The sequence below is a fragment of the Equus asinus genome, chromosome 3 (assembly GCF_041296235.1).
Source record: "Equus asinus isolate D_3611 breed Donkey chromosome 3, EquAss-T2T_v2, whole genome shotgun sequence".
Classification (NCBI taxonomy): Eukaryota; Metazoa; Chordata; class Mammalia; order Perissodactyla; family Equidae; genus Equus; species Equus asinus.
In genome coordinates, this window is record NC_091792.1 from 49,323,982 (window position 1) to 49,345,589 (window position 21,608).

A 21,608-nucleotide genomic window follows, 5' to 3' on the forward strand; every position below is an offset into this window, starting at 1 on the left:
TATAATTTTTTACCTCATATATTTTGTTAGGTGCATACACTTTAAGGATTATTATGTCTTCTTGGAGAATTGACCCTTTATTATTATGTGGTGCCTCTCTTTATCCGTGATAACTTTCTTTGCTCTGATGTATGCCCTGTCTGAAATTAACATAGTTACCCCTGCTTTCTTTTGATTAGTGTTAACATGATATATGGTACACACATTTCTCTATCTCTTAATTTTTTCCAGTTTTTTTATTGTAGTGAAATACACATACCATAAAATTTACTATCTTAACCATTCATAAATGTACAGTTCAGTGGCATTAAGTACATTCATATTGTTGGGCAACCATCACCACCATCCATTCCAGAATTCTTTTCATCTTGCAAAACTGAAACTCTATACCCGTTAAACAATAACTCCCAACTGTCCTCTCCCATAGCCCCAGGCAACCACCATTCTACTTTCTGTATCTATGATTTGGACTCCTCTAAGTACCTCATATATGTGGAATCATGCAGTATTTGTATTTTTATGACTAGCTTATTTCACTTAGCATAATGTCCTCAAGGCTCATCCATGTTTCAGCATATGTCATAATTTCCCTCTTTTTAAAGGCTGAATAATATTCCATTGTATGTATCTACCACATTTTATATATCTATTCATCTGTCAATGGACGCTTGGGTTGCTTCCATATTTTAGTTATTGTGAATGTTGCTGCTGTGAACATGGGTGTACAAATATTTCTTTCAGACCCTGCTTTCAATTCTTTTGGTTATATACCTACAAGTAGAATCGTGGATCATACAATAATTCTATTTTTAATTTTTTAGGAACCACCTTACTGTTTTCCACCCCAGCTGTACTATTTTACATTCCCACCAATAGTGCATAAGTGTTCCAATTTCTTCACATTCTCATCAACACTTGTTAGTTTTTTTTATAGTAGCCATCCTAATGTTATGAAGTGGTACCTTATTGTACTTTTGATTTGCATTTCCCTAATAATTAATAATGTTAAGTATCTTTTCATGTGTTTATTAGAAATTTATATATCTTCTTTGGAGAAATGTCTATTCTAGTCCTTTGCTCACTTTTGAGTTGGGTTTTTATTGCCATCCCCTTTCTTTCTATTTAATGTTGGTTTCTTATAGACAACATATATTTGGGTCTTTTTTCCTTTAGTCACTCTGATATCTGTGTGTTTTAATTGGTGTATTTAGGCCTTTGACATTTAAAGTGATCATTGATACAGTTGAATTAATATTCACCATATTTTTTACTCTTTTCTATTTGTTGCCCTTGTTCTTTGTTTCTATTTTAGTCTTTGACTCTTTTACTGTCATTTGTGGTTTTAATTGAGCATTTAATATGATTCCATTTTCTGATTTTTCTTACCATATCATTTATACTTCCTTTTTTTTTACTTTTTTTAGTCATTACCCTAGAATTTGTATGTTTACAACTAATCCAAGTCCCCACTCAAATAAAACTATGTCACTTCATAGGTATTGCAAAATTATAATAACAAAATAATCTTGGGGCCGGCCTGGTGGTGCAGTGGTTAAGTGCATACCTTCCATTCGGAGGCCCTGGGTTCACCAGTTCAGATCCCAGGTGTGGACATGGCACCACTTGGCAAGCCAGGCTGTGGTAGGCATCCCACATATAAAGTGGAGGAAGATGGGCACGGATGTTAGCTCAGGGCCAGTCTTCCTCAGCAAAAAGAGGAGGACTGGCAGCAGATGTTAGCTCAGAGCTAATCTTCCTCAAAAAAAATAAATAAATAAAATAAATAAATAATCTTAATTCCTCCCTCCTATCCCTTGTATCATTGCTGCCATTCATTGTGCTTATATATAAGCATATATATGTATATGTATATATATCCATATATGTTAAATTATGTGTTTATATATGTAAATTAATAATAGCAACAATGTATTCAATTATGTATGTTTATTATGTATTTTTTGTTATTATTATCCCTATTATAATTTTGAACAAATTGCCATCTGTTAGGTCAATTAAGAAAATGAAAAATAAAAGCTTTTATTTTATATTGACTTATTCCTTCTTTGAGGTTCCTCTTTTCTTTACATAGATCTGAGTTTCTGACATATCATTTTTCTTCTGTCTGAAGAACTTCTTTTAATATTTCTTGCAAGGCATGTATACTAGCAATAAATTCCCTCAATGTCTGTCTGAGAGAGTCTTTTTATTTCTCCTCCACTTTTGAAGGATAACCTCACAGTGTATATAATTCTATGTTTTTTTCTCCCAATACTTTAAATATTTAACTCCCCTCTCTTCTTGGTTTCTGAGAAGTCTGACATAATCTTATCTTTGTTCCTCTATAAGTAAGCTGATTTTTGTCTCTAGCATCTTTCAAACTTTATCTTTGATTTTTTGAAGTTTGACCATAATATGTCTAGGTGTAGGTTTCTTTGTGAGGTTTTTTTTTCTTTAATTTCATTTGTCCTCCTTGGTGTTCTCTGATCTTCCTGGATCTATGGTTTGGAGTCTGACATTAATTTGGGAAAATTCTCCCTCATTATTGCTTCAAATATTTCTTCTGTTCCTTTCTTTCTTTACTCTCCTTCTGTTATTCCCATTACAACTAAGTTACACCTTTTATAGTCGTTCTACAGTTCTTGGATATTCTGTTCTGTTTTCTTCAGTCTATTTCTTTGCTTTTCAATTTTGGATGTTTCTGCTGATGTATTCTCAAGCTCAGAGATTCTTTCCTCAGTGGTGTCCAGTCTACTAATGAGCCCATCAAAGCCCATTCATTTCTGTTACAATTTTTTTGACCTCTGGCATTTTTTAATTGTTTCTTATAATTCCCATTTCTCTGCTTGCATTGCTCATCTATTAATGCATGCTGTCTACTTTATCCATTAGAACCCTTAGCATATTATTATAGTTATTTTGAATTCCTGGCCTGATAACTCCAACATCTCTACCATATCTGAATCTGATTCTGTTACTTGCTCTGTCTCCTCAGACTCTGTTTCTTGCCTTTTAGTATGCCTAGTAATTTTTTCTTACTAGCTGGACGTGAGGGACTGGGTAAAAGAAATTGTGTGAATAGGTCTTTAGTGATGTAAAGGTAAAGTGTGGGAGGAAGAGGATGCATTCTAGGTCCTTAGATTAGGTCTCAGTGTTTTAGTGAGCCTCTTAACTGTGAATTTCACAAGTGCTTCTCAGTTGGTTCCCTCCTCCCTGCCTTTCCCCGCCCCCCGCCCCCAGCTGTAGTAGGATAGGAAGGCTAGAGTGGGCTGGATTTGAGTATTTCCCTTCTCCCATATGGAGGCCTAGAGGTGGCTAGAGTTGGGTATTTCCATTCTCCAAGGTCAATTAAGTTTTGATAAAACCCCAATAGATTATGCTTTGATAAAATCGTTTCTCTTAAGGGAAGGACTTGTTATGAAGAAGAGAATGCTCTGGTATATTTCAAAATGGTTCCTTTTCCCCTCCTCCGGCTGGGCGCAGGAGGGGATTTTTCTCTGATATTCACTGTGAGAACTTGGCCAAGCTCTTGGAGGTAAAACACACAAAAGTGTGGGGGGCCCCACTATAACGGGTCCCTTTGGAGTCTCTAACTCTTGGACTAGCCTACTCTAAGTCTCCATCAAGTCAGCAATTCCAGTTCAGGTGTTTCTACCCCAGAAGGAGTTCCCATGGACGTTTCTGCTTAGTGGTTTCTGCTCTAGTAAGTTGTGATTTTCTGTATCTGCCTATCTGTCTCTCCAGTTTTGGGGGTATCAGTCTTGCTCGTGACCTTACTTTTCTGAAGGATCTAAGAGGAGCTATTGGTTTTTCAGTTTCTTCAGCTTTTTACTTGTTAGGACTGAGCGACATCTTCCAAGCTCCTTACTTCCCAGACTGGAAACTGGAAGTTAGGGTTTCTTTTTGGAGTGATGAAAATCCTCTGGAGTTAGATAGTGATGAGGATTTCACAACTCTGTGAATATATTAAAAACCCCTGAAAAACACTTTTAAAAAGTGACTTTTATGGTATGTCAATTATATCTCAATAAAACAGTAAAGGAAAAGATTGGCCAGAAATTCAAATGACCTTCACAATTTTCATTCCTGATGTGAAAATAAACAGAACCTTAGGCAAGGCTGTTTTTGACAAAGGTACTCCTGTAATAAAATACAGTTTTTGTTTAAAATATGTCAAAAAACACAGCCCATAACATAACGCTGCTAAATGAAGAGGTAGTTTTGTAATTCCATCAATAAACTTTGCTTCAGTATATTTTTTGGCTTCAACGAAACCCTGTTCACCTTTAGTCAACAATTTTAATTGATAGCCCTTTGCGTTCTCTCCTAGGCAAGATTCAAGAAGTAGAAGTCAAGCCGTCCTTGTTCTAAGACTTTATTCAATGGCAGTTCCCCAGCCTGTGGGCCAGAGAATGAGACCATAAGGTAATGCTTCAGGCTCCAAAGAGGAAGCTTGAGAGAAACTACTCAGGTTTCAAACCTGAGCCCTGAACTAGGAAAATGATCCTAGAAGATGATCCATGCACTGACTGGAAGACTAGAAAGACTAGGGATTGTATAAACCGGGAGGGCAGAGGAGACAGAGACCTGGAGAGACGGAAAGCTGATTTGCGCTGATAATCCTTGGGGGGGAACAGATCTGTGTCTCAATCCTGCAACTGCACCCTTGAAAAATATCTATTTTCTATCTTTCTGAGGTCATTTAGGGTTGGGGCAGGCCAGATAGAGGTCATGAGTAGATCCAATAATGGGAAGATAGGAGAGACAGAGGTTGGGGATTTCAGGCAAAGTCTGGTATGTGGGCAAAGTTTTCACTGTATGTTAAAGACTCACCATCACTTTGAGACTCAGGAACCAAATTGCCTGGATTTGAATCCTGGCTACATCACTTACTAGCTGTGTGACATTGGACAGGTCCCATAACCTCTCTAAGCCTCGGTTTCTTTGTGAAATGAGGAAAGCAATAGTTCTACTTTATTAGGGTAGTTTGTGATAACTGTTATATAGATGATAGTCTTTATAAGAAATTAAGAAATAAATAGCAATGAAAATAAACCCACTGAAGAATTATACAAGTTTTAAAAATATAGATTCATACCCATACAATGTGTGACATTTATAAACACACTTACACACACACACATTAAGAGAGAAATCATTAAATAACAGAAATTTGGGAAATCTTATTAATTTGCCCTAGAAAGCTGTGCTCTCAGTCTCACCAGCTCAGACTCTTAAGTCCAACATGCCGTTTGATAGGCCTCAGGGATAAGTAGATAAAGAAAATCAGGAGACTGTGAAAGAATCCATGTTCACTGAGAACCTACATTTTCTAGCAGAATCCTTGATTGTTAAGGAAAGCAATCATGGCTGTGACAAAAGACCTAGCAGTGCCCCAAAACTCACTGAATTGCATTGAGAGAATGAGACCAGCGTTATTCCTGAAACCCAAGCTTAAATTTGTCTCTTTCCACCAGTTTTACTGTGCACGTGGAGTGATACTTTCATTTCTAAAATATACATTTTTTTGGCTGTCAAATTTTGAAATTATAGTATGATATGGATTTATATTTCCTTGGAAATTTGTGTAATAGCAAAGGGGATGAGAATATCCAGTTAACAAAAAAGAAACAAAGCTAATATGAATAATCAAATTCTATTTTTAAGTAGAATTCTCTAAGTCAGAAGGTAACTATGGATACATTACGTAATCACAGTGGCCATTTTATCCCCAAATCTCCCACTTCACACCATTCCTAACTGCAGCTAAAATCAGGAAGAAGATGAATGGTATTGTTATGCTCTAATAACTAACTTGTAAAGGGAGAAAAACAAATTATTTTCTAAAACTCTGTCATACGTTCAGCTCATTGATTAGTTTAGTAGCTCTTGACAGACCTTGGTCTGATTCCTGCTGCACCTGTTACTCAGTGTGGGGCTCAAACTTTTCAACTTGAGCTTCAGTTTCCTCTTATATGAACTAGTCATAATATTAGTCACACATCCTCACAGGTACTCAAGTACTTGACATAGTATTTGGCACACGCCAAGTGTTTAAAAACTCTAGCTATTATCATTTGATTCTAAATTTATATAAGCTACATTATAATTATGCTCCTGCAATAAACCAATTAATTGGCTTTTGTTCTTGGCTTGAAGAAAACCCAATGGTTCCATAGTTTGCATTTAACATAAATGTTTCTTCTTGAATTAGAATGGATCTGTTGTTGACCCTAGACTTTACCAGCATTAGTTCATCAACATCTTTGGATAAAAGAGAAGAATTTGGTATCAGTTCATTATTTATGTAAAGTTAAGGAATCAGCAGCCTACACAGCTGAATGAGAAGCTCCGAAATGGCCATCTCAGCAAATGCACTAACAAAAAGCACCTACGTATTAAGGCTGTTCTCAAGTAGCAATTTGTTTCCATAGAACCTAAGTAGAGAAAGACAAAATTTCCCAATATTCCCCCAAAACAGAAAAACATCAAGTAGTTTAAAAAATTTCAGGTTTTGGTAAGGAAAGATGATGATAATTTCCAACGTACATTAAAAGTTGATTTTAGAATTTTTTTCTTTGTTCACTTAACAGAAAGTCATTCTTAGGATCTAATTTGAATTCATATTATATTCAATGTAAAAAAATTTGATACTTGTTTGACTTACAAGACTAATCATGCAAGTTTCTAAAATCTAAAGTGTCATTTTTGCTTAATTTAGAAGGGAAAAGCATAATAAATACCTCCTTGGTAAAGATGAACTTAGGAGGAGTCCAAGAAAGATTCAGGATGTGAAGTCAATATGATCATAAATGAGAAGAAAGGAAATTTGGTCATTATTTATTCATTCATTTGTTTTAGAAATATTTTTTGAAAATCTTCTAAGTACCTGGCACTGTGCAAATGCACTGGGGACAGAGAGTCACATAAAACAGTCCCCACCTTCAAGAAGCTTAAAGAATCACAGGAGGGAGACTGGGCCATCCATGGTTGTACCACACTGTAGAAAATGTTCTATTATCAAGCAGACATAGGATTCTGTGGGAACATCATGGGAGGGAAGGCATGGGACCACAAAAAACCAGAAATGAAGCTGAAGAGACACAAAAGGGACTCCTTAGAAAAAGCAAAAACAATTTTAATAAAGAAAATGTCTGCTCTTCTAAAATCAAACACATTTAATACTTTGACTGTATAATACATCGAAGATACATCTTGTTCTTTAAGTTATCTTTTTTCCAAATGATTCTGAGGCTCGATCATGATTACAGGATACATGAAATTAAGTATATCAACGTGACACAACTACTCACTGCTCTATGTAGTGCATTACTTATAAGACTCCACAAGGCACACAGTTTATACACGTTAACACGGGCTATATGAAGTGTTCTCAGCTTTCAGGTATTTAGCCCTGCTAGCCAGGGTGAACATTCTTTTAACATTGTACCTTGGTGTCCTTCTTTGAAAGATGGACACTGAAAGTTAAAAATAAGTTTTACTATATAGGCACTGATGTATGGAAAATACACTTTGTGTTTTTATATACTGTAAGCTGGAAACGCTTTTTGAATTACGTGTGTATTATGCTAGAAAGCTTGACAAACACTGAACAGTCTGTGAAGAATGGAAAATCTCTTGATGATCAATTCAAAGGACTATAATTCAACTATTTGCAGCAATAATAATTTACTTGTTAAACCAATTATTCTGAAATCCTTTGGTTGTCAGGTACCAAAATAATTTTGAAGTTAGGGAGCTGCTTTGCCACTTAATTCTTGTGGGTGGCCCAATTCCCCATGTTATTCACAGCTGAGAAGTATTTTTTTAATGCATTTTTATCTTAAGTGATAATCAATTAGGAGCAAATTAAATCCTGTCTTAAAATTTAAAAGAAAATTGTGAATCACACCTGAATGACTTCAGACTGCAGGGATGCAAAACATAGACTCTCTTTTAGCTCCACATCCTGAATGTTGCTTTTGCATGCTGTCGCCTCTGTAACAGACTGAAATGATGCCTATCATTAGGTCAGGATTGCCCAATCTATTGACAGTCTAATCTAATCAGGATGGCCCAAACTAATGAGAGTACCAGATGTAGGGCTTCTAAAGTCAGTTAATAGTAATACTTTAAAGAAATTTCATTCCAATAAATACAATATAAAAGCCTTTATATTATATGCGTAAGTTTACAAAAAGCACTTCAAGGCTGTCTGGTCAAAACTATTACCAGAAGATTTCCAAACCCATACATTTTGTTCCAAATGTAATTATGACAGCTACAACAGAAGCAGTAAAAAGCAAAACAAGAAAATCCTGGTCTTTCTTTAATGATTTCAATCCCATTCCTTGGGAGAACAGGTTATGAAAGCATGTTCCAGGTTGTGCTTGTTTTCAAATGGATGTCATCTGTGACCATCTACTACAGCAGTTTCAGATTTTGTCATTATCATCGTTGTTGATTTTTTTAAATGCGACTGGGCTTGCTTGCTTTAAAGAAGTCTTGGAAACATCTGTGTGCATGGTAGACATGGCTATCGTCTCATAGTCATCATCCCGAGACCGGAAATCACAAAAGTTAAAGAAGAATTGCAAGTCTCTCTGAAAATTTTTGTTCAGGAATCCGTAAAATATGGGGTTGACACAGGTGGATATCATTGCTGTGAGGTGGCAGAGCAGGAATAACAGATTATGGTTGCAGGTAGCAATGATCTGATGATTCCAATCGAACACAGTGTTAAAGATGGTGAGTGGCAGCCAGCAGACTGCAAATGCCACCACGATGGAGAGCAGCATGATGTTGATTCTTTTGGTTTCACTGGACCTGTACTTACTGTCTCTCATCTTGTCCATCATGTTGTTTCTCCTTTTTAAGCGTATATATATCTATAGAAGAAAAAACAAAAAGTTCAAATAGAACCACTCGTTTAATGAGGAATTCTGTGGAAAAAGGTAAAAACAGAAGTGGTAAGGGGAAAAAAGCTTTCTTACCTTGAAGTAGCAAATAAATATAAAACAGAGTGGGCCAAAATACTGCAGCACCAAGAGCAGAGTGGTATAGGACAACCTATGAGAGTCCGATGGAAATTTATCAAAGCACACATATTTGTCCTTGTACGTATCGAGTGTTAGATTTTGGAACGGTTCATCAGTCAGTACTTGATAGATCAGGAAGGGTAGAGAAGAAGCCACAGCAAGGACCCAAATGACAGCAATACCTATGTAAGCATGTCGATTATTTGGTCTCCACCCTCGTGGGTTGATTATTAGCTGATGTCGTTCCACAGCAATGAGAACCAGAGAGAAAATGGATACAGTGATTGAAACACATTGCACAAAAGGATTCAACTTGCACATTGTCTCACCAAAAACCCAATGGTCCATTAATGTGTAGACAAATGTAAAGGGGAGACACATGATGGCAACAAGCAAGTCTGAGAAGGAAAGATTCACAATTAAGATGTTGGTAACATTTCTCATCTCCTTTTGTTTCAAGATGATTACGATCAAGGCCAGGTTTCCAGAGACCCCAAGAATGATCACAGCTCCATAAGCAAGAGCTAATGTAAATATCATGGCCAAAGGCAGATGACAATCATCATTTTCAAAAGCCAAAAACTGAGAATTCTTGTCTGAAAAATTATAGTATATTGAATGATTTTCAACCTGCGAAAATAATGTTGAATTCATTTTGATTGGTTTGGTTGTTATAGATTACTTTAGACAAGTGGACAGTAGGTTTCTTCAAAGCAGGTCAAATATTCAGCTTATTCTTATTCCCCACATTGGAATCCATTTATCAAAGTTATCCTGAATTCTTCATTCCCTTGAACTGAACAATCTGTAAAGAGAAAATGACCAATTGCATTACTAATTTTATTGAGGGCAGTTGAAATGAATTCTGACTCATAAAACTATTTAAAGTGAAGACATTGAAATAAATAAAATGTAATCTGTATAAACATCTTTTTAAAATAGCAGAAATGGTACAACATTTTGAAAAAAAGTCATAATGTTTTTAATTGGACTTGCTTACACATGAGTTTTGGCAAAACAGAGTGGTCTGAAAGTAGTAAGGTGTGTGTAAACCTCACGCCCCAAATCTTGTATAAGCAGTCTATCAGTATATTTTCTAAACACTGTAAGAATACAAAGATGTAATCAAATCTTAATGCACAGCTTAAAAAATATATGAAACAAGCAAAGCAAAACAAAAAAATTACCTAATTCTTACTGTAGAAATGAAAGAATTCATTGCAAGGTCAAGTTGTGGTAATAGTTCCACCATACACTGAACTGCTCCTTAAGGGAGACATTATTTAGTACAAGTATATTCAAAAGGACATGATCAATAAAGTGAAACATCAAAAAACTTTGTCATGTGAAGTACTATTGAAGGAACAGAAGATGTTTAGTCCAGAAAAGACATAATAGGCATGGTAGAGACGTCTTCTCATATTTGAATGGGTAGCACGTGGCCTAGGGCGCTGGGCTTAGAATAGTATGTCAAACTACACAAGTTTGAAGTAGGACCAAGGAAAGTCTATTATATTAAATAACAAATTTCACATCATTATGAGAAAGAAAAGTTTAATCAAATGAAATGAACTGCCAGCAAAATTAGCAAGTACTCCATACACAAAAGATGATGACTACTCGTTGAAGGACTTTCTCGGAGTTCTTGCATCGCGGAGGAGAGTCAACCGGATAACTCCGAAGTTCTCCTCTAACATTAAGATTCTATGATTTTATTAACATGTCAGAAGCTTCCAAAGGATTTCTAAAGTTTTATTCACGTACACATCTTCCCTCTCCACCAGACTGTATACAGATAAAATGCAGGGCTCTAAATTAGAGTCATAATTTTAATTTTTCACAGCATTTTGTGATATAATCTTTTCTTACCAACAAGACAAATGACAATAGCGTTGTGGAGATTAAAAGCTCCTTTTTAAAAGATGTCTGATTTCCCCTACATTACTAAGTCAATTTATAAGACAGGATATCTCGTGTTAATTAACAGGCCATTGTGTCTGTGTTACGAAAGAGAATTGCATTGCTTTCTTTCTTGTGTGAGAACAATACGGAAAATCATGCAGATTTTCTTCCATTGAAAAGGAGATAAGAAATTTAATGAGAAAAAAATGCACTTGCCTTTTAAGTGGTGCCTCTAATGAACCTTTCCTTGAGTGTTTTTGCTTTCTAGAATATGGAGTGTTTTTTTATTATAAAACCACAACTCGGCTTCATAGCACTGAATAAGAATAAAAAGAAAGGTTGCTAACATTAAGTGAGAATGAAAGTATTAAGAATAGGAAGGGTAGTGGAAAGATTTCAAGGGTGAACATTGTATGAAATATGGTTCTCCCCTCCTCTATGCAACGACCTCTAATGATTCCTTAACTTATGTGGCAATCAACTTTTTCTCTCAAGAATACCAAAGGCAGAGAGAATGACCTGTGTCTCAGCGTCTGAGAACAAACCTTGAAGAAGCAGTTAATAATTTAAAAATTCTTTGGAAATTTCTCACTGAATTCAAGAAAATTTTGCATCATACTTCACATTCAGGTTGCCATCAGGATATTTAACATTACTTTTCGGTTAACTGTGAGTTTTTCTTCATTATTTAAAGGAAAACTAGCATGATAGGAAAGTGTATCTTCTTTAACTTACAACTTCTCGTGGCTCCCTGTTACCAGCACCACCTCCCTGTACCATCAGCTGAATAAGCATCCCCGTATGTAACAGAGGAGGTATGGACCATTGAGTACATTCCTCAGCCTGCCACTTGAAGACCTCTACATTGTGCCTTCCTTCTGCCTTTCACTTCCTGCTTTAATAATCCCATTGTGAATGCTCTGTTCCAGGCAGGCCAGTCTCTTCACAGTCCAGCAAGTGTGCCTGACCTGTTTTAGCATCTCCATCTGTGCCACTGCCATTCCTGTTGCTGGGTGTTTTGTCTCATCACCATTCCAAATTCTACCCATTTTCAAAGCACTATTTAGTCCCTAGAATCCTTGATTGGCTCCTCTCAGTTATAACATACCCTCTTCAAGGTAGGTACTGTGTATACCTCACAGTACCTCGCAAATATTAGATTTAGAATAAGAATGCGTTGACTGACATAGTAGATGCACGGTTGGAATAGTAGGCTCTTGTGTGACTTCACCTTAACATCAATATTTCAATTCCATCACAGTCCTTTTGCATGCAAAATGGATGCTAACTGCAATAGTCATTTTATTAGGTCAGGTACATAGGGAGAAATGTTCCACTTTGTGTAAAAAAACAAAAAGGAATCGTCTCTGGAGGAAAAGTCATTCATTAAATAAATATTTATTGAACCCTTATTTTGTGTCAGGTGTGGTTTTAATGGAGACAGCAGCAACCTTTTCATTGAGTTTTGTCTTGGGGGCAGAGAAAGACAAGAAAAAATAAACTAGTAAAAGAGATAGTATGCCAGATGATAATAAGTGCTATGGAGAAAAATAAAGCAGGAAGGGGGAACTGGGATTACTGGGAGTTGCAGTTTATTCCTGGGTGGTGGGGAAGGCCTGAGAAGATGGCATGTGAGTTAAGACCTGAAAGGAGGGAGTGAGGGAGCCATGTGGTTATCTTGGGGAACCACATCTCACACGGAAAGAACAAATGTAAAATGCTTAAGGCTGGAGTGTATCTGGTGTGCTAAACAGCAATGAGAAGTGGAATAAATAAGGGAGAGGCTAGTAGGAAATTAACTGGAAGGGGTAAACAGAGGAAGAACCCACTGTGTAGGGCCTTATTCCACGGGACAGTCTGACTTTTACCGCTGGAGAGTCTTTGGTGAGGGCATGAAGGTACAGACTTGTTTGAATATTATTACTCTAGCTGCTGTTCTTAACAAATTAAGACAGGAAAGAGAAGAAGTAGGGAGAGTCATTAAGAGGCTAGGGAAATAATCCAGGTGAGACGTAATGGAAGAACAGACCAAGGTGTTAGCAGTGGAAAGGAGGAAAAACAGAAATTTTACATCCACTGACTGACTTTGGCAAAATTCAATACATATGTGAATTAATGTAAACATTTACTAAATCATTATAATGTATCGGGTACAGAGACGGCTTTCACGCAGATGAGTTAGATAATATACTGACACTCTATTCTGATACCTTTGAAATTATATTTGATAAACATGCCTTGTGAGAAACAGCAGTTTTCCTACTAAGTAGAAGTTAACTTAGCTCCACAGAAAATGCAAACTTTATCTTTTTTAAGTGTTTGCAAGCTTCCTGCTAAGTGCACATTCGGTAGCCCTTCCAGTTGGATGAAATAGTTCTGCCTTGGATAAAATGTGTATTTTCAGCCTACTTTAGTATAATTTCAAGAAAGAAGAACTGTCAGAAAATAACAATACTAAGAGAGGAAGAATTTACATACATTATCTCTGCAAGAGAAAATAATTTGATATTTACAATTCCAATATATATTTCTAAAATAGGGTATGCAGCTACAGACACTGAAAAATTACACGTTGCTAAATCTCAATATAGTTGTCGCGCATTTAGAGACAAATTAGAGACACTACATACATCACCACTTGGCAAATAAGCCCCCTTCCCATGGGAAATTTTCTTGTTCTTTCCAATTAGCATGTTGGGCTTTCACTGCTTGCTGTTGTTAGCGTGTTACTAACTGAAAATATAGCTTTCTGGTCATAACCTGCTGCAGATAAATTTTTTCATATACTCAGAATGGCTGGTCACCTCACTTGTTTTGGAAAAGAAATGTCAGCCTTGTGACACGCAGCCTCCCAAAGTTACTGTTAGTTTATCTACAGGAGTTACATAATTCTCTGTTCCTTCCTGTCCGAGGAGGGCTTGTTCAACAGACAGCCGCCTTAAAACAATAAGGAAAGACTAATAAAGCAGTAGCCACCCACCGAACAGCACTCAGTCTTTCGTCATGGGTGGGGAACTGGGCCAGACAGCTTTCTGCTCTCTCTTGCTTCACCGGGGAAGCAGCCTAGAGTCTTGGGATTGACAGCTCCTGTTTCTCCGTTTCTGTCCGGTCAGAGACAGGCATAGTCTGCGCTTCCCCCGCCCCGCCTGTGTGTGCCACCTAGCAAGTTATGCTTTCTCGTAGCCAAATTCGAGACCAATGAGGGGAAAAAAGAGTGGAATGTTAAAACACACGCCTTCTCTCTTCCCTCTCAGGTTTTTCCCGTGCTCCAGGAGTTACCAAAGAATGAAATGGGGTGTGTTAAACAAATAGGCATGCTTACGCGCCCACCTTTTTCATATTGTGTAGCTAGGTGAATCGTCCCCAATTTTCCCCATTCCTAACCTCGCGCCCCCCTCCCCCATTCGCCTTCCATCTATTTGGCAACGTCTCTACCCAAGATGATGAGAGACTGGCAAAACAGAACACATCCAAACCAACCAAGCACAGCGAGCAGAGCCCAAACTCAGTCAATTCTCTATCCCTAGCCCAACATCAGTCCTTAAAACATCCGCCTCTCTCCCGTCTACCTGGGGACCAATGGAACACTCTTAAACCACCTCCGCCTCCTGTCTATCCCTAATAGCCAAACCTTGCCAGGCTCCATCATCAATCTTCTAAAAGGAGCTAAAGAGTTCGATGATTAAAACTCAGAAATAGGACGGTGTCTACCAGGGCGCAGCGACAGACTGGGAGGACCCTGCACAGGGGGAGCAGGGCTCGATTCCAGCCCAGTCGCGGGGAAGCCACAAGGGTCCCGGGGGCCACGCCTGCTGGGGTCCGCGGCCCCCGGGGCGAGCCAGCGCCTCCGCCCGCTCCCCGCCGGACACGTGCCGCGCGAGGAGGACGAAGGCGGACGATCCTCCAAACCCACCCTTCCCAGCCCATGCCAGCGCTAGTTCCTCCGCGAAAACTCCAGCGCAGCCGTCCCCAGCAGAGGCTCCAGCCAGCTCCAGAAAAATGCGAAAGATGAGAGAGATGAGGGCAAGACCAACTAAGGGCACCTTCCTAGCCCACCGGCTTTCTTACCAGAGAACCCGACGAGAGAACTCGGATCCCGTCCAGAAATCCTCCGGGGGAAGCGTTTGCGGATGCCGCGAACTCCCGGTTACCAACATCGGCCCCACACCCTTGGGCAGGAGCCCTGGAGTTATCCGATCAGTCGGAGCATCCTGCGACCTGAGCTCTCGGGGAATGAAACCTTTGGAAAGGCTGACTCCACACCCCACCTCAGTTCCCCGGAGTCAATTTCGGGCACTCGTCTGCTTTTTCTTCTTCTCTCATCCTTCACCTCATCAATAAGAGATTTCTCAAAAGTCCCTTCAAAGGTGTAAACTTGAAACTTACCCTCTGTTGGATTTGTCTTTTTTGCCCCTGTTGATTAAAGCGAGAGGGGTAGTAATGGAAGGGAGCAGAGACGGGAGAAAACATCTGCTAGTATTTCTCCTGCTCAAATCCCAGAGATTGATGAAGATAGGAAGAGACGCCCCCTTAAAGCCTAACTCCACCTCATCCCGGGATCACGTGAGGGCGCCTCGCGAGTAGCGCCTAAAGCTCCCCCACAAACTCCTCACCTTGGATGTACACCTCGGGAGTGCGTTGCCTGGGAATTCTGGAAAGAAAACCAATGAAACATATCCACACATTGTTAGACATATACGCACGGTGCAGAAGGAAAGTACGCCTCATCCCCATACAGTCCTTGACTCCGGGAGGGCTAGGCAATTTTTCAAGGCTTTTAAAAAGTCAATGCCACTGTATCTTCCTTTGTTTGCAGGTCAGTGCCATCTTGTGGCCGAAGCCGTACCCGGCTGAAAAACTGGAGAGTAAACCCAACTCAAGAATTGAAAGGGGTTATTTACGGGAAGAGGAAACGTGAAATTCACCGCAACAATGCCACTAATATGTTTTTTATTTTCTTTTGTGACGTTCAAATATTTCTCATGCCAGTACCGAGAAATTTTTTCCCTCATTTTAAAAGTGAACAAAGAGAAGATCTTAAAAAAAGTAGAAGTATAGCCTGGCCTTTTAGTCCTCCTTTCTTTCCACTGAGAACATGCTTTGAGTCAGATTTGTTCCCAGCGCCCAGCTGCTTTTTTTAGGGGAGCACGACGAACCGAGCATTTGCCTGGCGGTCAAAAAGAGTCAATGCCATTTCCTCGGTGCTTAATCTACTACAGTACTGAACGTTTTGAAGAAGAGAATAGAATGTACAGGGAGTACATTGATGGTGGCAAAACCATCATGGTGCCCGATGATTCAGGCTAATTACTGAAACAGTGATCTCAGATGTTTTACATACGTAGCTCTGCTCTGCTTTGAAAAGTCAAGGTTGTGTAATTCACATGCATACACAAATTATTTACTGAAGTAGATGGACAAAACTTCTGCCAAATCAAACCATCAGAAAATAAAGTCTTCCTAGTAAAGCTATAGGACACCACCTAGGCTATGCATAAAAGTTTTATTACATAACAACTGTGATTGTATTCTGTCCTCAAACTAAAAACAAAACAAAATCCCAAGACCTATGGAATCGCCTGAACTTTATACTGTTAAGAAATGTTTTCTTTTTTCTGGTTGTTAGGCTGAATAAACACTATTTAAAGCTCAGTATAAGCCAGAGCTCATTTATGTACATAGATAGGGATGTACACTATCTCTGATTTATTTTTTTCCTTAGGAAAGCTTTCTAAAATATTTGTCATTAGACATATTTTTATATAGTTGGAAAGGGATTATGATCAAGAACTAAAATATCATGGTCATGTAAGAAATGTACTATAAGAATATATATGATCATACATTAAAAAATCCTGTAATAGAGTAAAATGACATATATATTTTCTTTTTTTTTCTTTACCAGCAATGAAAATACAAGGCATAGTTCAGCATTTCAGTTCTTTTAAAGAGCAATAACTCGTTTAGGTTTCTATTGACCCTCCGCTACTCCAACCCTCAAGTCACATTCTGTTCCTAGAAGCAAGTTAACCCTAAGGGCTTGATCATCGAATTGGCTACTTTTAGCCTGCTGCAAAAACTGCAAATGAAGTAATTTAATTCTTCACTAAGAGTACATTTTTACATAAGCATTTTTGCTATATCAGCAAGTATTTTGGGCTTGAGAATATAATTTGGACTCATTAGACACTTTCCTTTCTGTGTTTTCAAAGGATGCTAACAAAGGCATGTCAGCAACAATGCCTGAACTACTGTGGCCATTGTATTTTGTCATCTTATTAACTTAGTTTTTATAAAGTGATCCCGTAAGGCAAAATTATAAAGCTACCTTCTGGAGATATTAATATCAGTTATCAGTCTTCGAAAGATCACTGGCCTCAACAGACTTTTTTCTATGCCAAATTTTATGGTACAAGGGGAAGTTTTGAAATGTTCAAGAAAAACAGCAAAATTATATAATTCTCTAGGAATGTCATTTACTAAGGACTCTTTGCAATGTGCGAACTAGAAAAAATAAGCATAGTATAATAACCAAATACAACATAAGATCCTCTTATAACGTAATCTTATGGAAGGTTTCGAATAAAGTAATCTGAGTTCCTCAGAAGACGCGTTAAAGAGAAGATATGTGTTAAATACAGATCATTTCTTTTTCCACTCTTGAGCGGTCAGTTGCATACTTTCGTACTTGGGATTCAAAGTAGATAAAATCTCACCTTTGCTGAGGAGAGAGAACTTTTTTGCATTCTGTGTATTTCCTCCTAGAACTTCATAGCAGCCTGACCTATAAACCATGACTAGGAGAATTAAATTAATGACCTCTTCTCATATTCTCTTCAGCAGCAGTCTTGTTCTGTCATTTAAACAAGGAGATAAATCTACTCATTAAATCTCTGTAGATCTTATCATCTAAAAATTAGAACATGATTGTAGTCTGGCCCTTCAAATTCCATGATTCAATAACTGTCTAGATAAAAATGCGTCACTATACTTGCTACTAGAATTTATCCACTGTAATTACTTTATGGGTCTCCTGATGAATTTCTGCTGCAAGGGTTAAAGCTCCTGAAATGCTCTTAGACCTTGATACAGGTAAAGCATCCTAAATTATCATTCAGAAAAATCTTGATAGGCATTAATACTATATGTGAAAACTTGAATGGACATAATATTGATAAGGGAGAAATTGCATCGAGGTAGAATTTACTATGAAACATGTTGGTAAATCAGTTCCTATTCTATGAATTAATTATACACCAGTTTTTCCTTTTTTCTATGACTTAGCTACTGCATTTCTTTGAATCTATAAAGCCGCAGAACGTTAGTTGTGACATTATTTTATGAACCACCAAGAAAGAAAAAAAATATTTCCAGTAAAGCAGTGACATACAATCAATTGTAAATGAATCTCAAAGTTGGAGTATCAAAATGTTAAAAAAAAAAAAAATCTCCATCTTGGAACCAATGAAATATAGTAGGTTAAGAGTTTTGACTAAGGGCCGGCCCCGTGGCCGAGTGGTTAAGTTCGCGCACTCAGCTTCGGTGGCCCAGGGTTTCGAGGGTTTGATCCTGGGCGCGGACATGGCACTGCTCATCAGGCCATGTTGAGGCAGCATCCCACATGCCACAACTAGAAGGACCCACAACTGAAAAAAAAAAACAACTATATACTGGGGGAATTTGGGGAGAAAAAGCAGAAAAAAAGAAAAGATTGGCAACAGTTAGTTCAGGTGCCAATCTTTAAAAAAAAAGTTTTGACTAAATTGGTTCGTACAGTTAGTCAATACAATCACTTTATTCAGTTGTCTTTTTGAGAGAATTAACTAGCAGAAAACAATAACAATTTTACTTAAAACGTTAGTATACAATTATATAGACAAACAACTCAATTATCTTCCTTGTGTAGAAGAAGACAAATACTATTTGTGGATTTACTCTTGATTTTAAATGGGAATGCACTTCAAGAAAGTCTTCACCTGATTACATAAGCTACAAATTTAGGGCATTAAAAAAAACTGTCAGAAGAAGACTCTAGAAGACTAGGATCTTAAAATTATTTAGTAAATATCCAAATATTTTCCCACAGATCTCATATTGTCAGACACCCTTTAGACATTCAAGGAAGTGTAATGTTAGGTTATAAAAGTATAACATTATGCATTTATTACATGGTATAATAAAAAGAGCATTGTGATTATTACTATTACTGTTTTTGATTATAATTCTTATTATTTCTCTCATATCTCCTTTCAAGGAGATGGAATAGGAATAGCTGGTAAGAAGGGCAAGTATGAATGCCACCACTGAACCTTCCATCATCTATGACACTCTCTCTGACTGTTCATCTTGCCTCATCCCACCCTCAAAATCTCAGGCTTGGCATTAGACCCTTTCACAACACAGTGCTTCAGGTAGCCAACATCAGTAGATCAGACTTGGTCCCATGATGTACAGCTATTTCACACTCCTGAGATAGGGCAATTTTTCCCAAAGATAGGATAAAAATTCCTTATGCGCAGCTACATAATATCACAAATGGGCACACAGGTGGTATGAAGGGTTCCCAGGTACACTTTGCTTAGGTTAAGTATCCTTTCTTTATGCCTTTGTTTCAGCTCTAGCTGTTGCTTTTCTTTCCCCAGATACATATAAATCTAGAAAGTGGGTAAATATCCAAGGATGAACTGTGGTATAATCTGACTATTCTCAACCTAGGAAATTGCTCAGCTACCACTTTCTGCTAGCATAGCAGCTAGTTGAAAATAACGCAACCAAACAGACTTGCAGCTACAAATTCAAGCCTTGAACATTACCCAGAAATTCTTGGGCTTGGGTGACAATCAATTCTTCTCCTGTTAGAAGTTATGTCAAATTATCACCCCTTTCCCCCAGCCACCTACCTCATATTCTGTCTCAGTGGACTCATTCTTCCTTCTAAGATGAGTAAAAGCCATAGGGCGTTCACTCCCTAACTTTCATATCCCTCATTTTAGCAATAGATCCCCCTGCCCAGCTGTTTCAGCGCCCAGGCTTTGAGTGACCCTAGCCCACTGAGTTTTCCCAGCTGATGCCCCAAACATCATGTGACAGAGACAAGCCATCACTGTTGTGCTCTCTCGACGTGCTGATCCACTCAATCCATCAGCACAATATCTGAGTTGTTTTATTCCCCTGAGTTTTGTGAGGTCTGTTACATAATAAGATGACTATAATACCTGTTTATTCAATGATTCACTTTTTTTGGCTCAAGAATAAAATCAAAACAAAAACAAAATTGTTCAACCCTTTCTCATTGTAACTCTTTCACCCATGTCATCTTCTCTAGCTGACTTCTCTTTCCTGGCTAGCTTTTCCAAGAATAAGGTACATTTATTGTCTTCTCATTTGCTCCTCAAATAAGGCCCACCTGAGACTGCTTCTGCTCAGGACACCAATGGCCAAGGTCAGCAGATACAATTCAGACTTGACTTTATTCTTTCTGTTGCATTTGACTCTCTTGACCATCCTCTCCTCCTGGAATCTTCTTTTCCTTTGACTTTCCTAATTCTACACTTTAGGCTTTTCTTTCCTAACTGGCTGTTCCTCATTCTTCTCCCCCAGGATCTATGGTCTCCATCTACTTCTTAGGTGTTTTTTCTCCCTAGGATCCTGTTATATAAATGGGCCAGTGATGGCTTTTGTATACTAGCCTAAAATGGTCCCCATATTCCTTCTTCATGGCAGGCTAGGACTATTAGCACAAAGCCGGACAGCACCAAACTCAAATTCACTCACATCTAATTGCTTTAAATGTAGTCCAAATAAGTATATTTTTAGCCATTTAGAGCCTGCCTACTTTACATATCCTGAGAGACGGCACCCGTCACCTGCCAACCATAGATAAGACAAATCCTGTAGCCACAGCAGACACCAAACCACTGCTTTCCTTCAGAGCTCTCTGATCCAAGTCTCTCCACCGTGCTGCTGAGTTACGTCACCTAGACAGGTAAGCTACCTCTCTATTTTCTCCTTCTCCCCTGAGAGTCCCCTTGTCCTACCCCCCTTCTGTGTGGCAGCTCCACACTGTTGTCACTGGAAGCTCTCGCTGGGAGAGTTCCCTGTTATGCAACCTGGTCCAAGACCACCAGAATGAAGCTCACGTGTCCTGCTTTTTGTACTCCTGTCTCTTCCTTGCTCAGCCCTGAAATCCTCCAATTTACCAGAGATCTCATTCTTAACCTTCACCTTTTTTTCATTTTTAATGCATAATTAAACCCTCTGCCATCAATTGCATGATTGTATGCTCATAAGCCTAAATTTCTATGTCAATTACAGAACTCCCTCAGATTTCCTTGGCAAATGTGCTTTTCAGCTGGTGGACCTAATCTCAATCAATGACATCATCTCTATCACTCAAGCCAGACCTAAGAATCGTCCCCAGTATTTCCCTCTTTCACACGCTCAAATTCGATTGGTCACAAATTCAATTGGTCCACTGGGAACCGATCACAGATTCTTGTTGATTTTACCCCCCTAAATATCTCTCAAATGTGTTCTTTCAGATCTACCAAGCTCTACTTATTTCTCTACTAAATGATCTCTCTGCCACCAGCTGCTTTCACAGCAGTCCAGTTATATCCTTCCCCAGCTTACATCATCTAGTTGCTCTCCAGATCCTTCAAGTAAAGT

The 21,608-nt window shown here is 38.3% G+C and overlaps 2 protein-coding genes across 7 annotated transcripts in view; one reads left to right on the forward strand and one right to left on the reverse strand.

The window, feature by feature from the left end:
• The window catches only part of NPY5R (neuropeptide Y receptor Y5), a 57,016-nt gene that overhangs the window by 21,779 nt on the left and 13,629 nt on the right, over nucleotides 1-21,608 (forward strand). The gene's annotated exons all lie outside the window — the stretch shown is intronic.
• On the reverse strand, nucleotides 6,845-15,826 carry NPY1R (neuropeptide Y receptor Y1). Of its 6 annotated transcripts, none has more exons than XM_070505008.1 (4): nucleotides 15,554-15,826; nucleotides 10,641-10,823; nucleotides 8,994-9,843; nucleotides 6,845-8,888 (listed from the first exon to the last, which is right to left on the reverse strand). In XM_070505008.1, exons 3-4 carry the CDS (start codon nucleotides 9,690-9,692, stop codon nucleotides 8,436-8,438), a joined length of 1,152 nt encoding a protein of 383 aa, XP_070361109.1. In that variant the 5' UTR covers nucleotides 9,693-9,843; nucleotides 10,641-10,823; nucleotides 15,554-15,826; the 3' UTR covers nucleotides 6,845-8,435. The 6 variants fall into 6 exon arrangements, with proteins under 6 accessions (XP_070361109.1, XP_044622955.1, XP_044622953.1 ...); XM_044767020.2 differs by lacking the exon at nucleotides 15,554-15,826 and adding an exon at nucleotides 15,327-15,490; XM_044767018.2 differs by lacking the exon at nucleotides 15,554-15,826 and adding an exon at nucleotides 15,009-15,490.

Coding starts and splice junctions, on each gene's coding strand:
- NPY1R (XM_014851461.3), bottom strand. CDS start 9,692: ATGAATTCAACATTATTTTCGCAGGTTGAAAATCATTCAATATACTAT. Junction 8,889..8,993: donor TATTTATTTGCTACTTCAAG/GTAAGAAAGCTT, acceptor TTTCTTCTATAG/ATATATATACGCTTAAAAAG.